Source organism: Panthera uncia, chromosome A2 (genome assembly GCF_023721935.1).
Source record: "Panthera uncia isolate 11264 chromosome A2, Puncia_PCG_1.0, whole genome shotgun sequence".
Taxonomy (NCBI): Eukaryota; Metazoa; Chordata; class Mammalia; order Carnivora; family Felidae; genus Panthera; species Panthera uncia.
This window is the reverse complement of record NC_064816.1, coordinates 116,941,583-116,959,303: the sequence shown is the minus strand read 5'-3', so window position 1 is coordinate 116,959,303 and position 17,721 is coordinate 116,941,583. Positions and strand designations below refer to the sequence as shown.

Genomic DNA, 17,721 nt, shown 5'->3' with positions numbered 1-17,721 from the left:
GCTTAAAACAGTCATGAAAAATATCTACCACATCACAGTCATTTTCCCTCCACAATTAAGACCAGAGTACAGAAAACACACACACACACACACACACACACACAATACCTATGCATACCTATTAACCTTCCCCCATATAATTAAAATCACCAAATAAAAATGGTAAACAGTTTCCTGACTAATCAAAACCTTAGTCCTGTATCTCTTTTGGGCCATCCATTAAATTCTTATGCTAAAAAATATCAGAAATGTTGCATGTGTTGCTACTTTTTAATGTCTTAACAAGAAATACTCCTCAAACCCATACATTTAGGGGTTCCTGGATGGTTCAGTTGGATGAGTATCCAACTCTTGGTTTCAGCTCAGGTCACGTTCTCATGGTTCATGAGTTCAAGCCCTGTGTCCAGCTCTGCACTAAGCACAGAGCCTGTTTGGGATTCTTGTTCTGTCTGCCCTTCTCTCTCTCTCTCTAGAAACAAATAAACTTAAAAAATACTTAAAAACAAAACAAAACAAAACAAACAAACAAACAAACAAAAAAAAACAACAAAACCCGTATGTTTAATCTGGGACAGCAAATGGGATAAGAGGAATTTATCATTTGACAAATAAGAGCAGTTAGAACAGGAGCAAAAATCTAAAAGAATCAAGACATTCCATGTCTATACATTCTTTTTTAATATTTTTTTTTCAACGTTTTTTATTTATTTTTGGGACAGAGAGAGACAGAGCATGAACGGGGGAGGGGCAGAGAAAGAGGGAGACACAGAATCGGAAACAGGCTCCAGGCTCCGAGCTGTCAGCACAGAGCCCGACGCGGGGCTCGAACTCACGGACCGCGAGATCGTGACCTGGCTGAAGTCGGACGCTTAACCGACTGCGCCACCCAGGCGCCCCTGTCTATACATTCTTAAAAATGACTCAAGACCCACAGAGACAGATTCCATTGATTTCTAAAGTTTCTAAGGCAGCTGTTACCAAACTCAGGTTCTATATACAAAAAGAAAAAAAAAACAAAAACAATGAAAAGATAACACCAATACATAGGTAAGGAAACTGAAATGCTGTTTAAGACCAATATGCATAATGACTACGAGATGAGACGCATGTTCCTTATACCCCATAACTCACTGTGACGCTAAAGGAATTTAGCTGATCAGATCATGAAATAACTTTTAAATTTTATTTACTTTTTAGAGTTTATTTATTTTGAAAGAGAGAGAGAGAGAGAAAGACAATGTGAGGGGGGGGCCAGAGAGAGAGGGAGAGAGAGAATCCCAAGCAGGCTCTGTGCTGTCAGTGCAGAGCCTGATGCGGATTCAATCTCATGAACTATGAGATCATGACCTGAGCTAAAATCAAGAGTTGGTCGCTTAACTGACTGAGCCACCCAGGTGCTCCAAAACTTTTTTATAAAATAAAATTTTTAACCATAAAATTCAACCTCACACAGAAAAGTTTACTGCCTATAGAAGACTAATTTTACCCACAGGTGAAAAATTTAGACATACTACCTTGGTACGTAAAACACTATGATAAAATTTTCATTTTATTAGCATTGGTTTTTAGTACTTCTCTTAAAATGCTGCTACAGTTTTAGCTATAGTTTTAGTTTATTGGCCCAGACATAAGGTTACACTGAGGATATTTCAAAGCATCGTCCTCTTCAAAAAACCTTTTCACAGCCAAATAAACACATTTATGCACATATACTCAAAATATCACTCTATCGCCACACTTTCTTTACATGGCCATCTTATCCCAATTCATATTTCAAATGTGTCAAAGTGTGGTCTGAATCAGCTCACAGTAGAAGGTTCAAAAGCTGACAGTCCTCTAGTACCCTACAGTTCACCAAGGCTTTCACATTTCACACCCATACCCTACTGTAATTGTGACAGAGGCCTCAATTAATGTTGCAGTTCTTTCTTTGGTTGCTATGGTGGCTATTAAGTTACCTCAAATCTCCTGTCAATATTCTAATCTGCTACTAAATCATCATCATTAAGAGCAACTTTCTGCTCCAGTTTCTGGTCTTTGGTCTTAACCATTCAGGAAAGACTGTTGTCGACCGCTACCTTAAACCTCTGAACACAGAGGCTCCAACTCCTGAAACGATTCCAGGATCCGCTAACATGTTATGCCTTGATGTAAAATCCCAATGCTTTATGTCATTTCTCCAAGTCTTCTCGTAAAAAGCTTTTCACATATATGAAGATAACATTTAAGTTAACTATTTTTTTCAAAGTCAAATGAACACACTTCACGGAATGTGGAAAAAAGCAATAGTCAAGTGAGGTTATCATTCAATTCACTGAACATTTTTAGATAATGCAGAATAATGAATAAGCTAAACCAGCAGACCAAAACAAATTCTGTATTTGGTTTAAAATTCAATTTTTTTTCTTTTTTCCTCCTACTGTACGGACAGGCACTTTATTATATGCTGAGGATACTAAGGTGAAAGATTGAACTGAATGAATGAATGCATGATGCAACTTTTTGAAGAAAACGCTCCTACCTAATAGCAGCAAAATAGTTAAGAACACAACCTTTGGAGATAATATGCCTAGGTTCAAATCCCAGTTCTACCGAGGAATTAGGCTTGACAGGTCAGGTTTCTTAACCTCTCTTTAACGGTTTCCTCATCTATATGATGGGAATAGCAAGAGTCCTGAGTTCAAAGGGTTGTTCCAACAATTAGATGAATTATTAATAGATGTAAAATGCTTGGAACAATGCCTGGCACATAATGCAACATAAATGCTAATTAATTATTATGATTAGAATTACAATATATTGCATTACCTAAGAATATACTTGTAAAGTGAGGGATAAGAGTACAGAATTTGATTCTGTTTGCTAAATACATGACCTTGGACTATTATGCATATTGCTTCTTAAAGTCATGAAATTAAATACTTAGGCCTTGCGGTTTTCAGGGGTAAAATGGGGTAATGTGTACTAATATGTAGTACATGTATGAAGTAATATATCGACCATAGAGTTCCTGGGCTTAAGCACTAAACTAAAATTAAACAAGCCAATGTATTTTAAAGTACCAAGAATGGGGAAGTTACTCAATGTATGACTCTTTTCAGGAATCAGCAAAGTTGTTTTCTACATATCTTTTCACGTGAGTTTTCTATATAGTAGCCAAACACAATGTCTGGGATACATACACGTACGCACACACACACGCTTCAATAAATGAATAAAAATGGTGGCAGAGAATGTATAACTCAGGTAACAATTAAAAAGCCAATTAGAAAAGAAAAAGGGAGAATTACCTATAAAACAGGAAGCTGATGCTTAGTCTGAAGGGTGCTCCGGGCAAGATCTATTTACTTCAAACCATTCATCTATGCAGCTAGAAAAGAACAAAACCAGAAAAACTGAAACACTTATGCTTATTTATATCATGACAGCTGTAATAAAAAATTCTTACTTCTTGACTTTAATGTATCTTTTCAGGAAAAAAAAATCAGTATTTTAAATGATCATATTTGGCATATCTAAGTAAAAGATAAGGATCTGTTTACTACCTTTTAATTATTTACTTATCTTTTAAGTTTATTGATTTTTTTAAAAGTAATCTCTACACGCAACGTGGGGCTCAAACTCATGATCCGGAGATCAGGAGAGGCATGGTCTTCCGATTGACCCAGCCAGGCGCCCCACATTTTGATTACTCAAAGAAGTTAAGGAAATAATCTTTGCAAAATTATACTATAAAGTACTTTCAAGTTTAAATAGAACCACCATTACACCGAAAGCAAATCTGAAGAACCACTACTTTACCAGTATTCAAAATTAAGTGACAAATCTGGACAGATATTTCTCTCTCCAAAATAGTCATTCATTCACACAAGTATTATTCTGTTCATGCCACCGATCAATGTAATCAAAAGCAGCTTTTAAATTCTAATTCTGGACAATACTGCATCACCTCTCAAATCCTTTATTCAGTGTTTATCCATTTTTCAGAGAGAGAGAGAGAGAGAGAGAGAGAGAGAGAGAGAGAGAGAGCGCGCGCGCGCTCACGCGCGCGCGAGAGCAAGCGTGCGCAAGCGGGGAATGGGCAAAGAGAGGGAGCAGGCTGAAGCAGGCTCCAGGTTCTGGGCTGTCAGCACAGAGCCCGACACGGGGCTCCAACTCGTGAACTGTGAGATCATGACCTGAGCCAAAGTCGGACACTCAACCGACTGAGCCACCCAGGTGCCCCTGAATCACCTCTTAAAAGACTATCTTTATATGTGAGTATTGAATACTTATTTTAATTCTATCCCACCCTACACAATACATACACATACACAAGTAAATATACCATCATCCACTTGGCATTTATAAAGTATTTCATGATTTTATTGGAAGTTAAATACTAGGGTGCATATAATTATCCTCACTGTAGATCTGCATTGTGCAATGCAGTAGCCACAAGCCACATGTGGCTATTTAAATTCATTACAATTAAATAAAAGAAAAATGCAATTCCTCAGTCGTACGACCACATTTCAAGCACTCCAAAGCCACGTGGCTATTTGCCCCTCTATTGGCACAGATACAAAACATTTTCATCACTGCAGAAAGTTCTTTTTCACTGTGATAAATGGTAAAGCCTTCGATAAGGCTAAGTAACTTGCCCAGCAGCTAGGAAGTTACCCAAGCAGAATTCAAACTGCTCAACACTCCCACTGATGTGTCAAATTGGCACACGCCACAAAGCTAGATCACTCTCATCCTGACAGGATAATTTGGTAAGTAAAGGTAACGGACAAAACTGAACGGAAAAAAGGTAAAGTATTTCATCCATATGATATTCTTTCAACCACTAATTTCTGTTGCCACTAAGACTCATGCTGTCTAAATAACCTTGCCCCAGTTGGCTTCTGACATGGTTTTCAGCCTGCTTTCTATCCTACTTACTTGGCTCCAGCAGTCCCCTGGTCTACTGGAATACCCCTTTAAATGAAGCGCGGAACAAAATACTCCACATGAATTAACAATTCACAGTACCTATGTGATTTAAAATGGGCACTTCTTATTTTACAGCCATGTAATTTCGGCTCATACTGAGAAATTAATCATTTAAAACCCAGGGTCCTTCTCATGTAAATTGCTATCAACCCATGTTATTTGAAATATTACAATCCCTTCTCCCAACTCCAGCAGGAAACCATTACTCTGAATTTGGTGTTTCTCATTCTTGGACATTTTCTTAACCTATAACTACATAAGTACATATTCCAAAACATATAGTATTGTTTCTGTGTTCTAAATTTTATACAAATGCTACCGTCAAGTATGCTTTTTCTAACTGTGTTTTTCAACCTGAGATTTACAACTGCTAATAAGGCTCTGGTTTTTACATTTTTGTTGTGTAGAATATTCCATGAACATAAGCAAATTGCAGTGTATGTATCCATTCTTTCACTGACAGACTCCCCAGAGGCCTGGTCTCAGGAGTGGAATTACGGAGTTGTAGGATATAGACAGCACAGAGCTCTTACAGAGCTATCCACCAAGTAAGTACACCAACTTACATCTGGATGTTTACTGGCACTTGGGGCTCTTTTTTTCCCCGAATTGACTGGTAACTTTTGCCAAATTTTCTGTTTTGTCTTTTTCTTATAGGTTTGCAGGAAGTTATCATCCAGATACTTCAGCTATAATATAGTATACACATTTTTTTTTTTTAATTTTTTTTTTTTCAACATTTTTTATTATTTATTTTTGGGACAGAGAGAGACAGAGCATGAACGGGGGAGGGGCAGAGAGAGAGGGAGACACAGAATCGGAAACAGGCTCCAGGCTCCGAGCCATCAGCCCAGAGCCCGACGCGGGGCTCGAACTCACAGACCGCGAGATCGTGACCTGGCTGAAGTCGGACGCTTAACCGACTGCGCCACCCAGGCGCCCTAGTATACACATTTTTGATGGTCCTTGCTGTCTACAAAATCATACACTAAAAGTAACAGGGCTTATGGGAAAAACGTTAAAGGCAGACCACTCAAACAATACAACCTGGTAACCAGAACGAAGATGTGTTTGCTCCAAATAATTAAAATACCACTATAAATACAGGATTTTTTCCCGAAGGTATAAACTTTGACCTAAGAGGACGAAGGAAGGATTAATATGGAGACAAAAGCCCAATGCACAAACTATGAATGAAGCAAGTATTTCCAAAATAAAGCCCATGGTCTAACTGAACTGGGTATAAAAACATTCAGTGGATGGGTATCTTTATAACAGCAGGCACACTTCATATATGGGGGTTTGGTTCCAGACCTCTGCGATAAAGTGAATATCGCAATAAAAAGAGTCAAATAGTTTTTTTTGGTTTCCTAGTGCATATCAAAGTTATGTCCACACTTTACCTTAATTAAAAAATACTTTATTGCTAAAAAAGGCTAACTACCATCTGAGTTTTTAGTGAGTCATAAGCACTGATCACAGATCACCGTAACACATAAATAATGAAAGTATGAAATGCTCTGAGATTTACCAAAGTGTGACACAGAGACACGAAGTATACAGATGCTGCTGGAAAAATGGTGCCCACAGACTTGCTCCGCAGGGCTGCCACAGACCTTCAATTAGTAAAACAACACAGTATTTGTGAAGCGCAATAAAACGAAGTGCAACGAAACACGGTATACCTGCATCGTATTCTCCCACGGCTTGCTTCCACATATGCTTTCATCTGCTTTTATTTGCTGGAGCAAAACACTGATGTGCTGAGAAATACTATGGATGAACCAGTAAGATCATCTCATTATACCGTCACCGTTTCTTCCACTTACCAACTGCAACGCGCTAACTGCATCACAGAAAGTTGCTGAAGGAGAGTACTGTTTCAGATACTGCAACAACTGTTGTTCGTGTATTATAAAAAAAACAAAAAAAACCTCAGCCTGAGGTCTAGTTTTCTTTTACTTTTTCACAGTATCATGATGCAAAAAAAGTTTTAAAATGTTAATATGGTCCAAATTTGAGAACCATGAATGAAGCAAGTACTTCAAAAATAAAGCCCGTGGCCTAACTGAACTGGGTGTAAAAACATTCAGTGGATGGGTATCCTTATAAGAGCAGGCACACTTCAATTTTGGGGGTTCAGTTCAGATTATTGATCAACTTTTCCTTCAAGTTTTTATAGGGGGGTGGGGGAAGGCTTATATTGTAGCCCCCGAAGAGGCCAAGAACATTTCTCTACATTCTTTCCAACACTTGTATGAGTTTTTTTTTTGGTTTCCATAGGCATATGTTCAGTCAATCGGGAATTGATTCCTATTTCAAATATAAAGATTCAACTGTTTTTCTACATCAATAACCAAGTGATCTCAGTACCATTCTTTGAATAGTTCATTCTTTCTCTACTGCTATACCACCACTGCCAAATCAATTTTTTAATTTTTTCATTTACTTAACAAATATTTACATATTATCCATCATGCGCCAGACTTTCTAAAATTTAACTCATTTCAAACCTCAAAACAACTCTATGAAGTTGGTACTGCCGCCTGATTTTATAGATTGAAGGAGGGAAAAACTAAGTAACTTGATCAAGACCACACAGTGAACTAGTGGAGGGGCTGGGATTTGAACCTTGGGAGAAAGGCTTGACTCCCAAGAGTCCAGGCTCTTAACCCCTGTGCTATGCTGTCTCTCATATATGCATGAGTGTTTATGGGCTCTATTCCTATGTCCTTTCCACACATGTCTTAATTAATAGTCTTAAAATGTATCTGCATAGGGGAAGCCCCCCACCCCCCAGCAGTTTTCTTCTTTGTGAATATGACTGTTCTTGCCATATGGACTCTTTGGTCCGTGTGTATTTTAGAGTCAACTTGTCAAGTTACATGAAAAAACTAGTCGAGATTTGAATGGGATAATATTAACTATATAGATTAATTTGGGATTAAGTGACATCTTTATGACACTGAGTCTTCCTATCCACAAGACAATATACCTCTACATTTTGGATCTTCTAGATCTTTCAGTAAAGTTTTAAAATCCTTGTATCTTTTGTAGGATGTATTCTTAACATAGCTTACTGCTATTGTAGTTTCTGTGGGTGTTAATATTATTCTAAAAAGAAAAAAAGCTTTTATTTTTTCTTACTGAGATATCAATGAAACTAACATTCATGTTGAGCTTATATCTGAAAACCCTGGTAAGCTGTTAACAATTTTAACAGTTTATCTAACATCTATTCTTTGCTTTTGTTTTGAAATCATTAATACCCAAGTATAGAACTGTAATGCATTTTTTTCTCATTTACTGAGATAATATGGTCTTTCTCCTTTATTAACATAATATGTTGCATATGTAAGTTTTCTAATCTTACAATGTCTTTATATTCCTAGCATAAGTCTAATTTAGTCCTGAGGCATTACTTCAGATAGATATTGATGCATTTGGTTTGCTAGTATGTTTTGGGTTTTTTTTTTATTTATGTTCATAAATGAGAGTACCTTCTAATTTTCTTTCTTATACTCTCCTTGTCTGATTTTGGTATCAAGTTTATACTATTTTTACAAAATAAGTGGGGGAACCTACCATCCTTTCCTACCTTGAGGGGAGTTTAACAACGGTTAACATGGTGTTCTTTGGACGTCTGTAGAACCTGCTGTCAGACCAATTTTGTAGGCCTCTTTGTAGGTTTTGGGTTTTATTTTTTAATATCTGTTGTTTTTTAAAAAGTTTTTCTTAATAATTACTTATAATAGTTATTATAGTCAATTCACATGTTCTGTTTCTTTTTGAAATATCTTGGTAATTACTATACATTGAGATATATAGTTAGTAACATAATAAATATACTTATATATTACATAATATATAATGAATAATATATAAAATAATGTTCTTAAGGAAATTGCCTGTTTTCTTTAAATCGAAGAGTAAATAAATTTCTCACAGATTTTTCCATTTGTTTTTTATTTCTACTATGTCTGATGTGTCATTCCTATACTGTTCATTTTTTCCTCCTAGAGATGATCCTGCCAGAGGCTTATCTATTTCATGAGTCTTCAAAAACCAAACTTTTGGCTTTGCTGGCCTCTAGTGTATATTTTTTTCCCCTTTTTTTCCTTCTCTAACCTTTATTATTTTCTTGTTCTATTCAGTGTTAATTCATTTTTCTAAATTCTTAAGGAAGAATTGGGTTTAATGATTTCCAGTCTTTTTTCCCCACTCTAACACAAGCTCTCCATGGATCACTCTAGAAAAATGGCAAGACTTTTCATTATCATCCAGTTCCAAGTGTTTCTAAGTTCCATTATGATTTCTTCTTTAATCCACAAGTTACTTAAAAGTATGTGTGAAGATAATTCATCTTTTATTACTGACTTCTAAGAGTGGCCAAAGAACCACTTTCTGTATGGTATAATTTTTCATAGTTTGCCAAACTTGCTTTATGGCCTAGTATGCCATCAATTTCTGCACATGTAATGAGTGCCTGAAAAGTAAAGATGCTAATTGCTGGGTGCAGATACACACGCATCCATCAGACAAACCTGTTAACTCTGTTGCTGCATTCTTCTAGGTTTTGACTCATTTTGTGTCTGCTTGACACAATAAGAACTGTATTGAAATCTCCCATTATCATGACATATTTGTCAATTCTTTTCAGACAGTTCTATAAATATTTTACCTTGAGACTCTGTTCTTAGGTTCACCAAAAACTGACTTTTATGTATACTTTTATCATCATATCATACTAATAATATTTTTGCCAAAATTTATTTTGTCTGCTATTATTCTAGCTTTGTCAGTTTTCCTGTAGTTAATACTTGCCTGGATACAGTTTTGTATCCCCTCAGTTTCATATTTTTCTATATCCTTATATTTAAGTGTTACTCATCAACAGCATATCCTGATCTTTCAATCTCTTTTCCACCGGTGAGTTTGTTTCATTTAGAATTATGCTGATAGTACATTTATTCTTGTCTCTTTATTTTGTATAATTTATTGTGCTCTCTATGCTTTTCTCCACCCCCACCTTTAAATAAAATTCTACCTTATTCCTTTTATTGTTCGAAAGTTATAGTTTTCTAGATTTTTGTGTCTGCTTTAAATAATTTTCTACCCCCAATTTTCCTGTGTTGCTCTGAAACCAAGAATCTTTTATGAGAATCCAGATGGGTGTTGGGAGTCAAATAGGCGTGGCTAAAATCTCAGCTCTTCCATTTACTAGCCATGGCATTGGGGAGATTTCCTATGGTCCCTTGGCTTATTCCCTCGATTTTAACATGAGATTATTACAAGGTGTACATGGGCTAGCCTGGCTAAGCCATTACGGACAATGCCTGGGTAACAGTAAATGTTTAACAAATGGTATATTTTTTAATACAAACATATTTGGGCTCAAATCTTAGTTCTAGCAGGAAACAAAGGCTGTTATTTTTTAAGAAATGGGTGGGGGTTTCAATTAAGAAGAAAACTTTTCAGCACTAACAACGTTTGAAACTTCGAGAAGCATCTTTTTACTATCAACTTGGTCAACATAAAAATAAACTTACCCTTTATGATATATGCATAGACAAGGCAGTCGTGCTATAGTATCTCCCTGCTGCAATTCTTCAAGGCATATTGCACATTCCCCAGCATCTTTACTCAGTACATCCTCTGAGGAAAGAGAAAAATGAATTCAGGACAATAAAACTGAAAGAAGAATTACGGGAACGTTATAGAGTGGTGACTGCCATATTTTGTCCGAAATACATAAAACTTGGCAACCATATTTGACACATTATTCATAAGTCAGTGAATAATATTTACCTTTACCTATAGACGGCATCTCTTATTTCCATTTACATTTCATTGAGGCATTTCAGTAAGCAAGAACAGTACAGAGTCCTCTAACTTGCAAAGGATTTTGCTATAAAACTTTATCAAGTCAGTTATTTGCAATTTGGAATCCATTTTCCTTCTCTTACTAATCATTATTAATTATTGCCTAAGATAGTTCAAAAAACCTTAGAGCGTAATGTGGCTGAAGAGACATGAAACTACTATTATAATTTTTAAAATTCTAAAATAACAGGGCACTTGGGTGGCTCAGTCGGTTAAGCGTCCAACTACTGGTTTCGGCTCAGGTTATGATCTCATGATTTCGGGAGTCTGAGCTCCGCATCAGGCTCTGTGCTGACAGCGCAGAGCCTGCTTGGGATTCTCTCTCTTTCCCTCTCTCTCTGCCCCTCCCCCACTCACGCTGTCCCTGTCTCTTTCAAAAAAAAAAAAAAAAAAGAGTGTCTTATAAAACTCTAAAATAGCAAAATTGGATTAAGTTAAAGAAATCACCCTGCATATGGTACTTCTTTTAAAAGGTCTGCTTAACTCAAGAAGATCCAAAGATTCCGAAAGGTACTTTTGGAAACCTGAGGATTTCAGGCATGCAACAATTTTTAATCCTTTTCTAGGACAATGCAAGGCCCACACCAGGCAGTGATTAGAGTGGCTTCCAGAGGGCCCTGCAGAGTGTTTAAAACACCCGACCGGTAAATAAAGCCCTTTACAAAGCAAAAATTCCTTTTGGAAAAAAAGTTACCCTCAATTTAGGTTTTATACTGGAAATTTAAGTATTTTATTAATGTTAAAGCTTAATTTTTCAAAGGATCTTGCATAAGATAGAGTATGTTAGCCAGATAATTCTTTGTAACTCTTTTTAAGTGAGGAAGAACTGAAACCACCATTACTGAAGAGTATGGAGAGGCTGCTCAACGCAGGAGAATGTGTACCCAGCAAGTGCAGAGGATGGAAAGGTAAAGCAGGAACACGCAATATACATTTACACCACAAAGAAACAAATCACTGTGTTTAGAAATGAAAATAAAATAGGATAAAGAGAAAAGACTACACCAATCTCTAAATGCTGAACGACAGAGCAAGGTAGGAAAGTTCCTAAAATCAAGTATTTGTTTGGTAGTCTCATACCTCTTATAAAAAACAGCGAATGTAATTGTGCATATATCTGTAGTCATTCCTTGTAGAAAAATTCATTTCCATAAGAAGTAGTTCCCCATTTAGTCATTCATTTTGAGACAGCACATTAGAAGGAAACACAGCCTTTATTGGGTCTATACCAGCAGATAATTTACCCCTAAAGCTGGAGGGGTAACAGGGCAACTTCTGCAGAAAAAGGCCTTGGCAAGAAGAATCTAGGGGATACAACTGAGATGATTTTAGCTAACTGCTGGGTAGTTCACAAGCTAATATATCACAACCAGAGATTTGACCAGGATAAGTCAAGCTGGATAAACAGAAACTGCTGCTTGCTCATTAACACGCGCCCTAATGTGCTATCCCCATTTTTCTCTTCTTCACCCTGGAGGTCCCATCCCTACCTCCACTCTACACACCCCAACCCTGACCCCAAGTCTTTCCTCCTTATCTTGATCTCCATTTTGCTGTTATTGTTCTGGCTGGCTTTCCACAGATAGGAAACCAGTGTGATGTAAAAAACCTAACTAGTGACTGTTAATTGGTACACTGGGACACACAAAATGAGGCCACTCCAGTTGGCCCCACCCACGTCACAAATCTAAACCTACATCATCCTGCACTTATGGAAAACACCTCACTGTCAAGGCAACTGAACACCAGTCACAGTCTTCCAACTTGGCTTTAGCTAGCTTACATTACCCTAGGCAAGAGGACCCTGTTAGCCAGTCGTGCCCTGTTTCAGTGCTGTCTCCTCCAACATCCTGTAAGAAAATACCTTGGGCAGTGCTTGTGATGTACCATACTCCCTCAATCCATGCATTGTTTTCTCTTGAATAAAGTACATCAAACTCACTATTAAATTGTTTTAGTTGTGCCATTTGACACTAGGGTGATAGCAATGAGTGGATGTGAAGGAAACAGGAAGAGATCTTAGTAAAGGTCTGTAACTCCACATAATATGGTATAGTCACAGCATAGATTTCTTCCACTACAAAGACATACGGCATCGTAACAATGAGTCTAAGTTCTACAACAAACTTCAAAACGTCAGTGATCACTTTTCACCAAGCCTAAAACATCAATGATTATAACATGTACCATTCGTTTACACATGAGCAAGTAAGAAAAAAAATACCACCATTAAAACGACACAAAACAATTTTAAGATACGTCTCATTTTCCAGGGCAGTTAAAGTAAAAAAAGGAAGCGTGTCTTAGAATTGGTGAAATATGGTATCATGTTTTCTACCTTTTGGAATACATTAACACTGCATCTAGATTTAAGTAAATATGAACCGTATAATCTCAATTATCTTGAATTAAGAAAATAAGACAGGCCAGCTTTTAAAAAATAAAGAAAAAGTATTGCCTTATTTTTGCCATACACTACTAGGTAACAGATTATCAATACCAAGTGAAAAGAACTCGAAATCCATCAAGTACAAGCTTCTGAGTGCATTGTTCACAGAAAAATAGCTGTCTTAACAATACTTTTATGGTGACTTACGACCAAGTCTCAATTCTTACAATAGGTTTTTAAAAATCAATCTTTGAGTTGAAAAAATTTTAATATCTTGAAGGCCTTGGTTTCATCCTGTTTCTAAGTGAATTTATTTACAGTACAACACAAACATCATCTGCATATAATTAACATAATGGTATTTATTTAAAGAATATAATGTTATGCTTTGCAGGTACTAAGTTAAGAAAATCATTTCAGTTTAATCTAAACTGCCATATTAAAGTCAGCCATTTAATCATAAGCTCCCTAAGCCCCAGTAATGAAAAATAATCAGAACTTCATTTTCTACGTTAAGAAAGGTACACCTATATACAAGAACATCCCAAGCAAATTTCAATGCAGAAGCAGCCAATATCCACTGTAAATAGCTTCTAGTGAAATGATCTCTACTCAGAAAACGTTAAAAGCTAACGGCAACAATGCCACTATCCAACTGCATTTTGATAAGCAACTGAGTCAAAACACAGTTCACTCACTGAAAAACTTTATTTATGGTCTCAAATAGCAAATGCCTAATTTTCAAATTTGAAAATGTCACTTCCCATAAAAATCTGTCTTATGTTCGAAAATGTCTTTCATTTTTAAAATTCACTATGCAACATGATTTATTTTTGCCTACGTGGGAGTTTGCTAGAATATTCCCTTTTCCCTCTCCATTATGACACTGTCCTCTCATTCAAAGGAAAAGTTGTGAAACATTCAGAGTTATATACGGCTGGGAAAAACCACTAAATCCAGGATACTGAAGCATCTTCAAGACAGCTGGGAAAAGACTGATAAAAATCTTTAGCCAGTCAATTGAAAACATTCATAAAAGTTTTCCTACCATAAGCAATAAGGAGTCAACAGTTTACAACTGCAATACATTGAGGGCAGGCTACTAACTAGCCAAAGTTCTTATCAGAGGAGGGAACACTAATAGATTTCACTTCACGGCGAGCTAGTCTGGATTCCCGCTCTCCACAAGCATTGACAAATGGACAAGCACTAAAGATAGTGAAGAGGAAAGTAAATCTGTGTTGCTTTTTCAATCGTTGCTGGTGTCCTACTTAAACATTTGGAACACTGAAAGTTAAACCAGTGTATTGCTTATCATGCTAATTCTTCTGTCTTATTCATATGATGCAAGCATTAATTTAGGTGTACTGATACAGGAAAGAAGAATTCAACCAGAAAGAGACCAATGATTTCTAACCAGAGGTGGGCACCAGAATCACTTGGGTATGCATTCTGTCTCAACACAGAAGAAAATAAATTACAAATACCTGGGCTCCATCCCTAGAGATTCTGAAATACACCCCTGCCTCAGAAACACAACTGTTAATAATGGAACAAGCATGCTGAAGAAGAAAGAGTGTAAGATTGAAAGTTGAAAACTTAATATGAATTCCCATCCTCACAGTTAGCTATATAAGCTCCAAAATATTGGTCATCTTTGAGTTTTCCTTTTATTCTTTTTTTCCCCTAATATTAATACAATAAAGGTACCTAAAATAGTATGGACATGAAATTTTAAAGAATTATGTGAAAAACTTTGTAAGTTATGAAAACATTATACAAAAAATTCATTTTTATTGCCATTGTTATCAGAAAATACTTTACGAACTTCTCCAAAAACAAAGTTGCTCACTTTTCTATCTCTTTTTCTCCTCACTCTGGTATTCTAGTTGTTTTAACTTTACATGATGTCATAAATAATCCCATGGCCACCAGAAACTTCTATAGGACACTCGACCTAACCATTTCCAGACACCTATTATAAATTTCAAGGCTTGGAACACAAATTCATGCAAGCAACATCACTTAATTTTTAAATGTTTTGGCTTCATTCTATATTTAAAAGTATTATAAATGTCCACTCTGTGACATATCTTTACATATAGTTAATATTATTTATTAATCCTATGAGGTAACTAATGTTACCTTCACTTTATAGATATGGAAATTGAGGCTCAAAGAAGTAACTTAGCAGAAGTTACTAACCTAAGTAAGTTCTGGGGTCAGGACTCAAAATTAGGCTAAGTCGGTGGGCTGTTTACTACATGAATTTTGTTACAAGAAGTAATTTCACTTTAAAATAGAATAGTGAAGCAAATGAACTATTTCAGACAACTTTAAGTATGAAATACTCAAGATCGAGATGGCACATTAACTTAGAGGATGTATGCTCAAGACTGATCATATGCTTTAGCTTCTGGAGTTATCAAACTGCTATAAAAACTGGTATCATCAGAAATGAGCTTACAATTTACTGCTTATTTGCTTCTATTGGACAGGAAAATAGTCTTGTCCAATTAGAACTTTCTATGATGACACAAACAGTCCTTTATCTGTGCTGTCTGGTAGCTACTAGCCACATATGGCCCGAAAGTAGCACTTGAAATGTGGTCAGTGCAACTGAGAAACTGAATTTTAAATTTTAATGTTAGTAAAATACCAAACCTGAAAATATATAATAGGTGAAGAACATACATTTATAAGCTAATTAAAAACTTCTGTAGATTACTCTTTCACTTATAGCCTCAAGCTCTTAATTTGCATCGCCCAACATTAAATTTCAAGCAGCCAAAAATGCAAAATTAAAATATTTAGCAGATACAAGCACATAGCCATAGTTATTGCAGATCAAGACAACACGAAAAAAAGCAGACAGCCAAAATCCTTTTGAAAATTAAGAGAGAGAGAAAAAGAGAGGAAGAAAGAGAGAAAGAAAAGAAAGAATGAACGAACGAACAAGTGAGACCAACTCTTGTTAGAGGCAGCCAAGAAAACTCCATGCGGAAATTTCATAGTCATCACAACTGTATTTTCAGATCAAGCATCCAAACAGCTATATGACCTTTTCAGCAAAATACAATGCCAAGCACTATTATGGATCAGGCATTTTACCTGAAGACTTATTTTTTGTTCTTGAACCCTCAATGATAGCAGTAGAAAACAAAAGCAGCTGAAATGTGAAATAATCCCTAGAAAAATCAAGAATTAAAAAAATTCACAACATTAGTAAGAAGCAATTACTCAAAGAATGAAAAACAGGGACTCACAAGGTTTATTAATAAATACTTTCAGATATAAATTTATCTCTAATGGACTTAAGAGAAGAAGTTAACATTAATATTCTAGATTATAGATCTGTGAGCTATTACTGTACTCAAATATCATAAGAGGAACTAGAGATGATACTTAGGGAAATTGCCATTTTCACTATGAGACAAATAGGTAAATAAAAACATAGGAATGACCTTTATTAAAGTGACTAAAACTCAAAGTTCATGGTCAGCCTATGCTTTTATCCTTTTTAGACACTCACTCTCATTCAGCTTGAAATTACTGGTTTCCTCTGCCTCAGTGCCACTGACAATTACTGCATCAATGCTTTCTTTAAATATAATGGAGAATTGACTAAGCATATAGCTACTTTTCATCTGCACTGTTAGAAACAATTTAATATTAAGACTAGTTCTTTAGAAGTGGGTAGATGGAACTTGTGACTCTTCTGATGACTTTTAAGGGAAAATGTGTATTCTTGGGAATATTTTTGGAAATAGACATTTGGTGCCTTCTCCAAGAAAATGTAAGTAAAATAAAATGGAACCCAAACTCTGAAGGGTAAAATATACAAATGGAACATAAACTCAATATTCAATAGATTTAGCTTTCTTGGGCCTTTTGTTCTTAACTTACTTTAAAAGGCTAGCTAGGGTTGGGTTTTATGTAAAATTAGGTATGTAACAAGCTGCCAAAAGTCACACAAGTCAACCTAAGTAATTGTTAGGTTACCAAATTGTTCCCCAATCTTCAAATCAAGGGAACTTTCCTATGCCCCTCTCTGTCACAAATCAACAATAAACCAAAATTCACAACCAATACACTGATTTGCTTAACGCTAAACAAGTACTTTCCTAAATAAGTTATGCCCATTAAAGAGCAAGAGAATTATTTTAAAACAGCTGAATATATACAAAAACAGAATATACTCTGAACTAAACTTAAGTTTGGTCCACTTTTATTTTGAATCACACTGCACAGAGAAAACACCTGTCCTAAAAATACAAAAAGCTGATTTTCAAGCTTAATATACCACTGTGTACTTCTAAAATATAGGCTCTTAATGGCAATAAAAAGGAGTCAAGCAAGCTCTGTAATATGACGCAGCAAAAAAAAAAAAAAAAAAAAAAAAAAAAACCCACCAAAAAACAAAAACAAAACAAAAAAACCCCAGTGTTGCTTATAGACAGTTCTAGGTTCAA

The 17,721-nt window shown here is 35.9% G+C and overlaps 1 protein-coding gene across 1 annotated transcript in view; it reads right to left on the bottom strand.

Annotated features, from left to right (window-relative positions):
• Positions 1 to 17,721, bottom strand: part of ZNRF2 (zinc and ring finger 2) — a 120,516-nt gene that overhangs the window by 20,302 nt on the left and 82,493 nt on the right. Inside the window, 2 exon segments of the mRNA XM_049641649.1 lie at positions 3,291 to 3,370; positions 10,527 to 10,632. Coding sequence (XP_049497606.1) covers positions 3,313 to 3,370; positions 10,527 to 10,632 — 164 coding nt within the window. The 3' untranslated portion in view covers positions 3,291 to 3,312.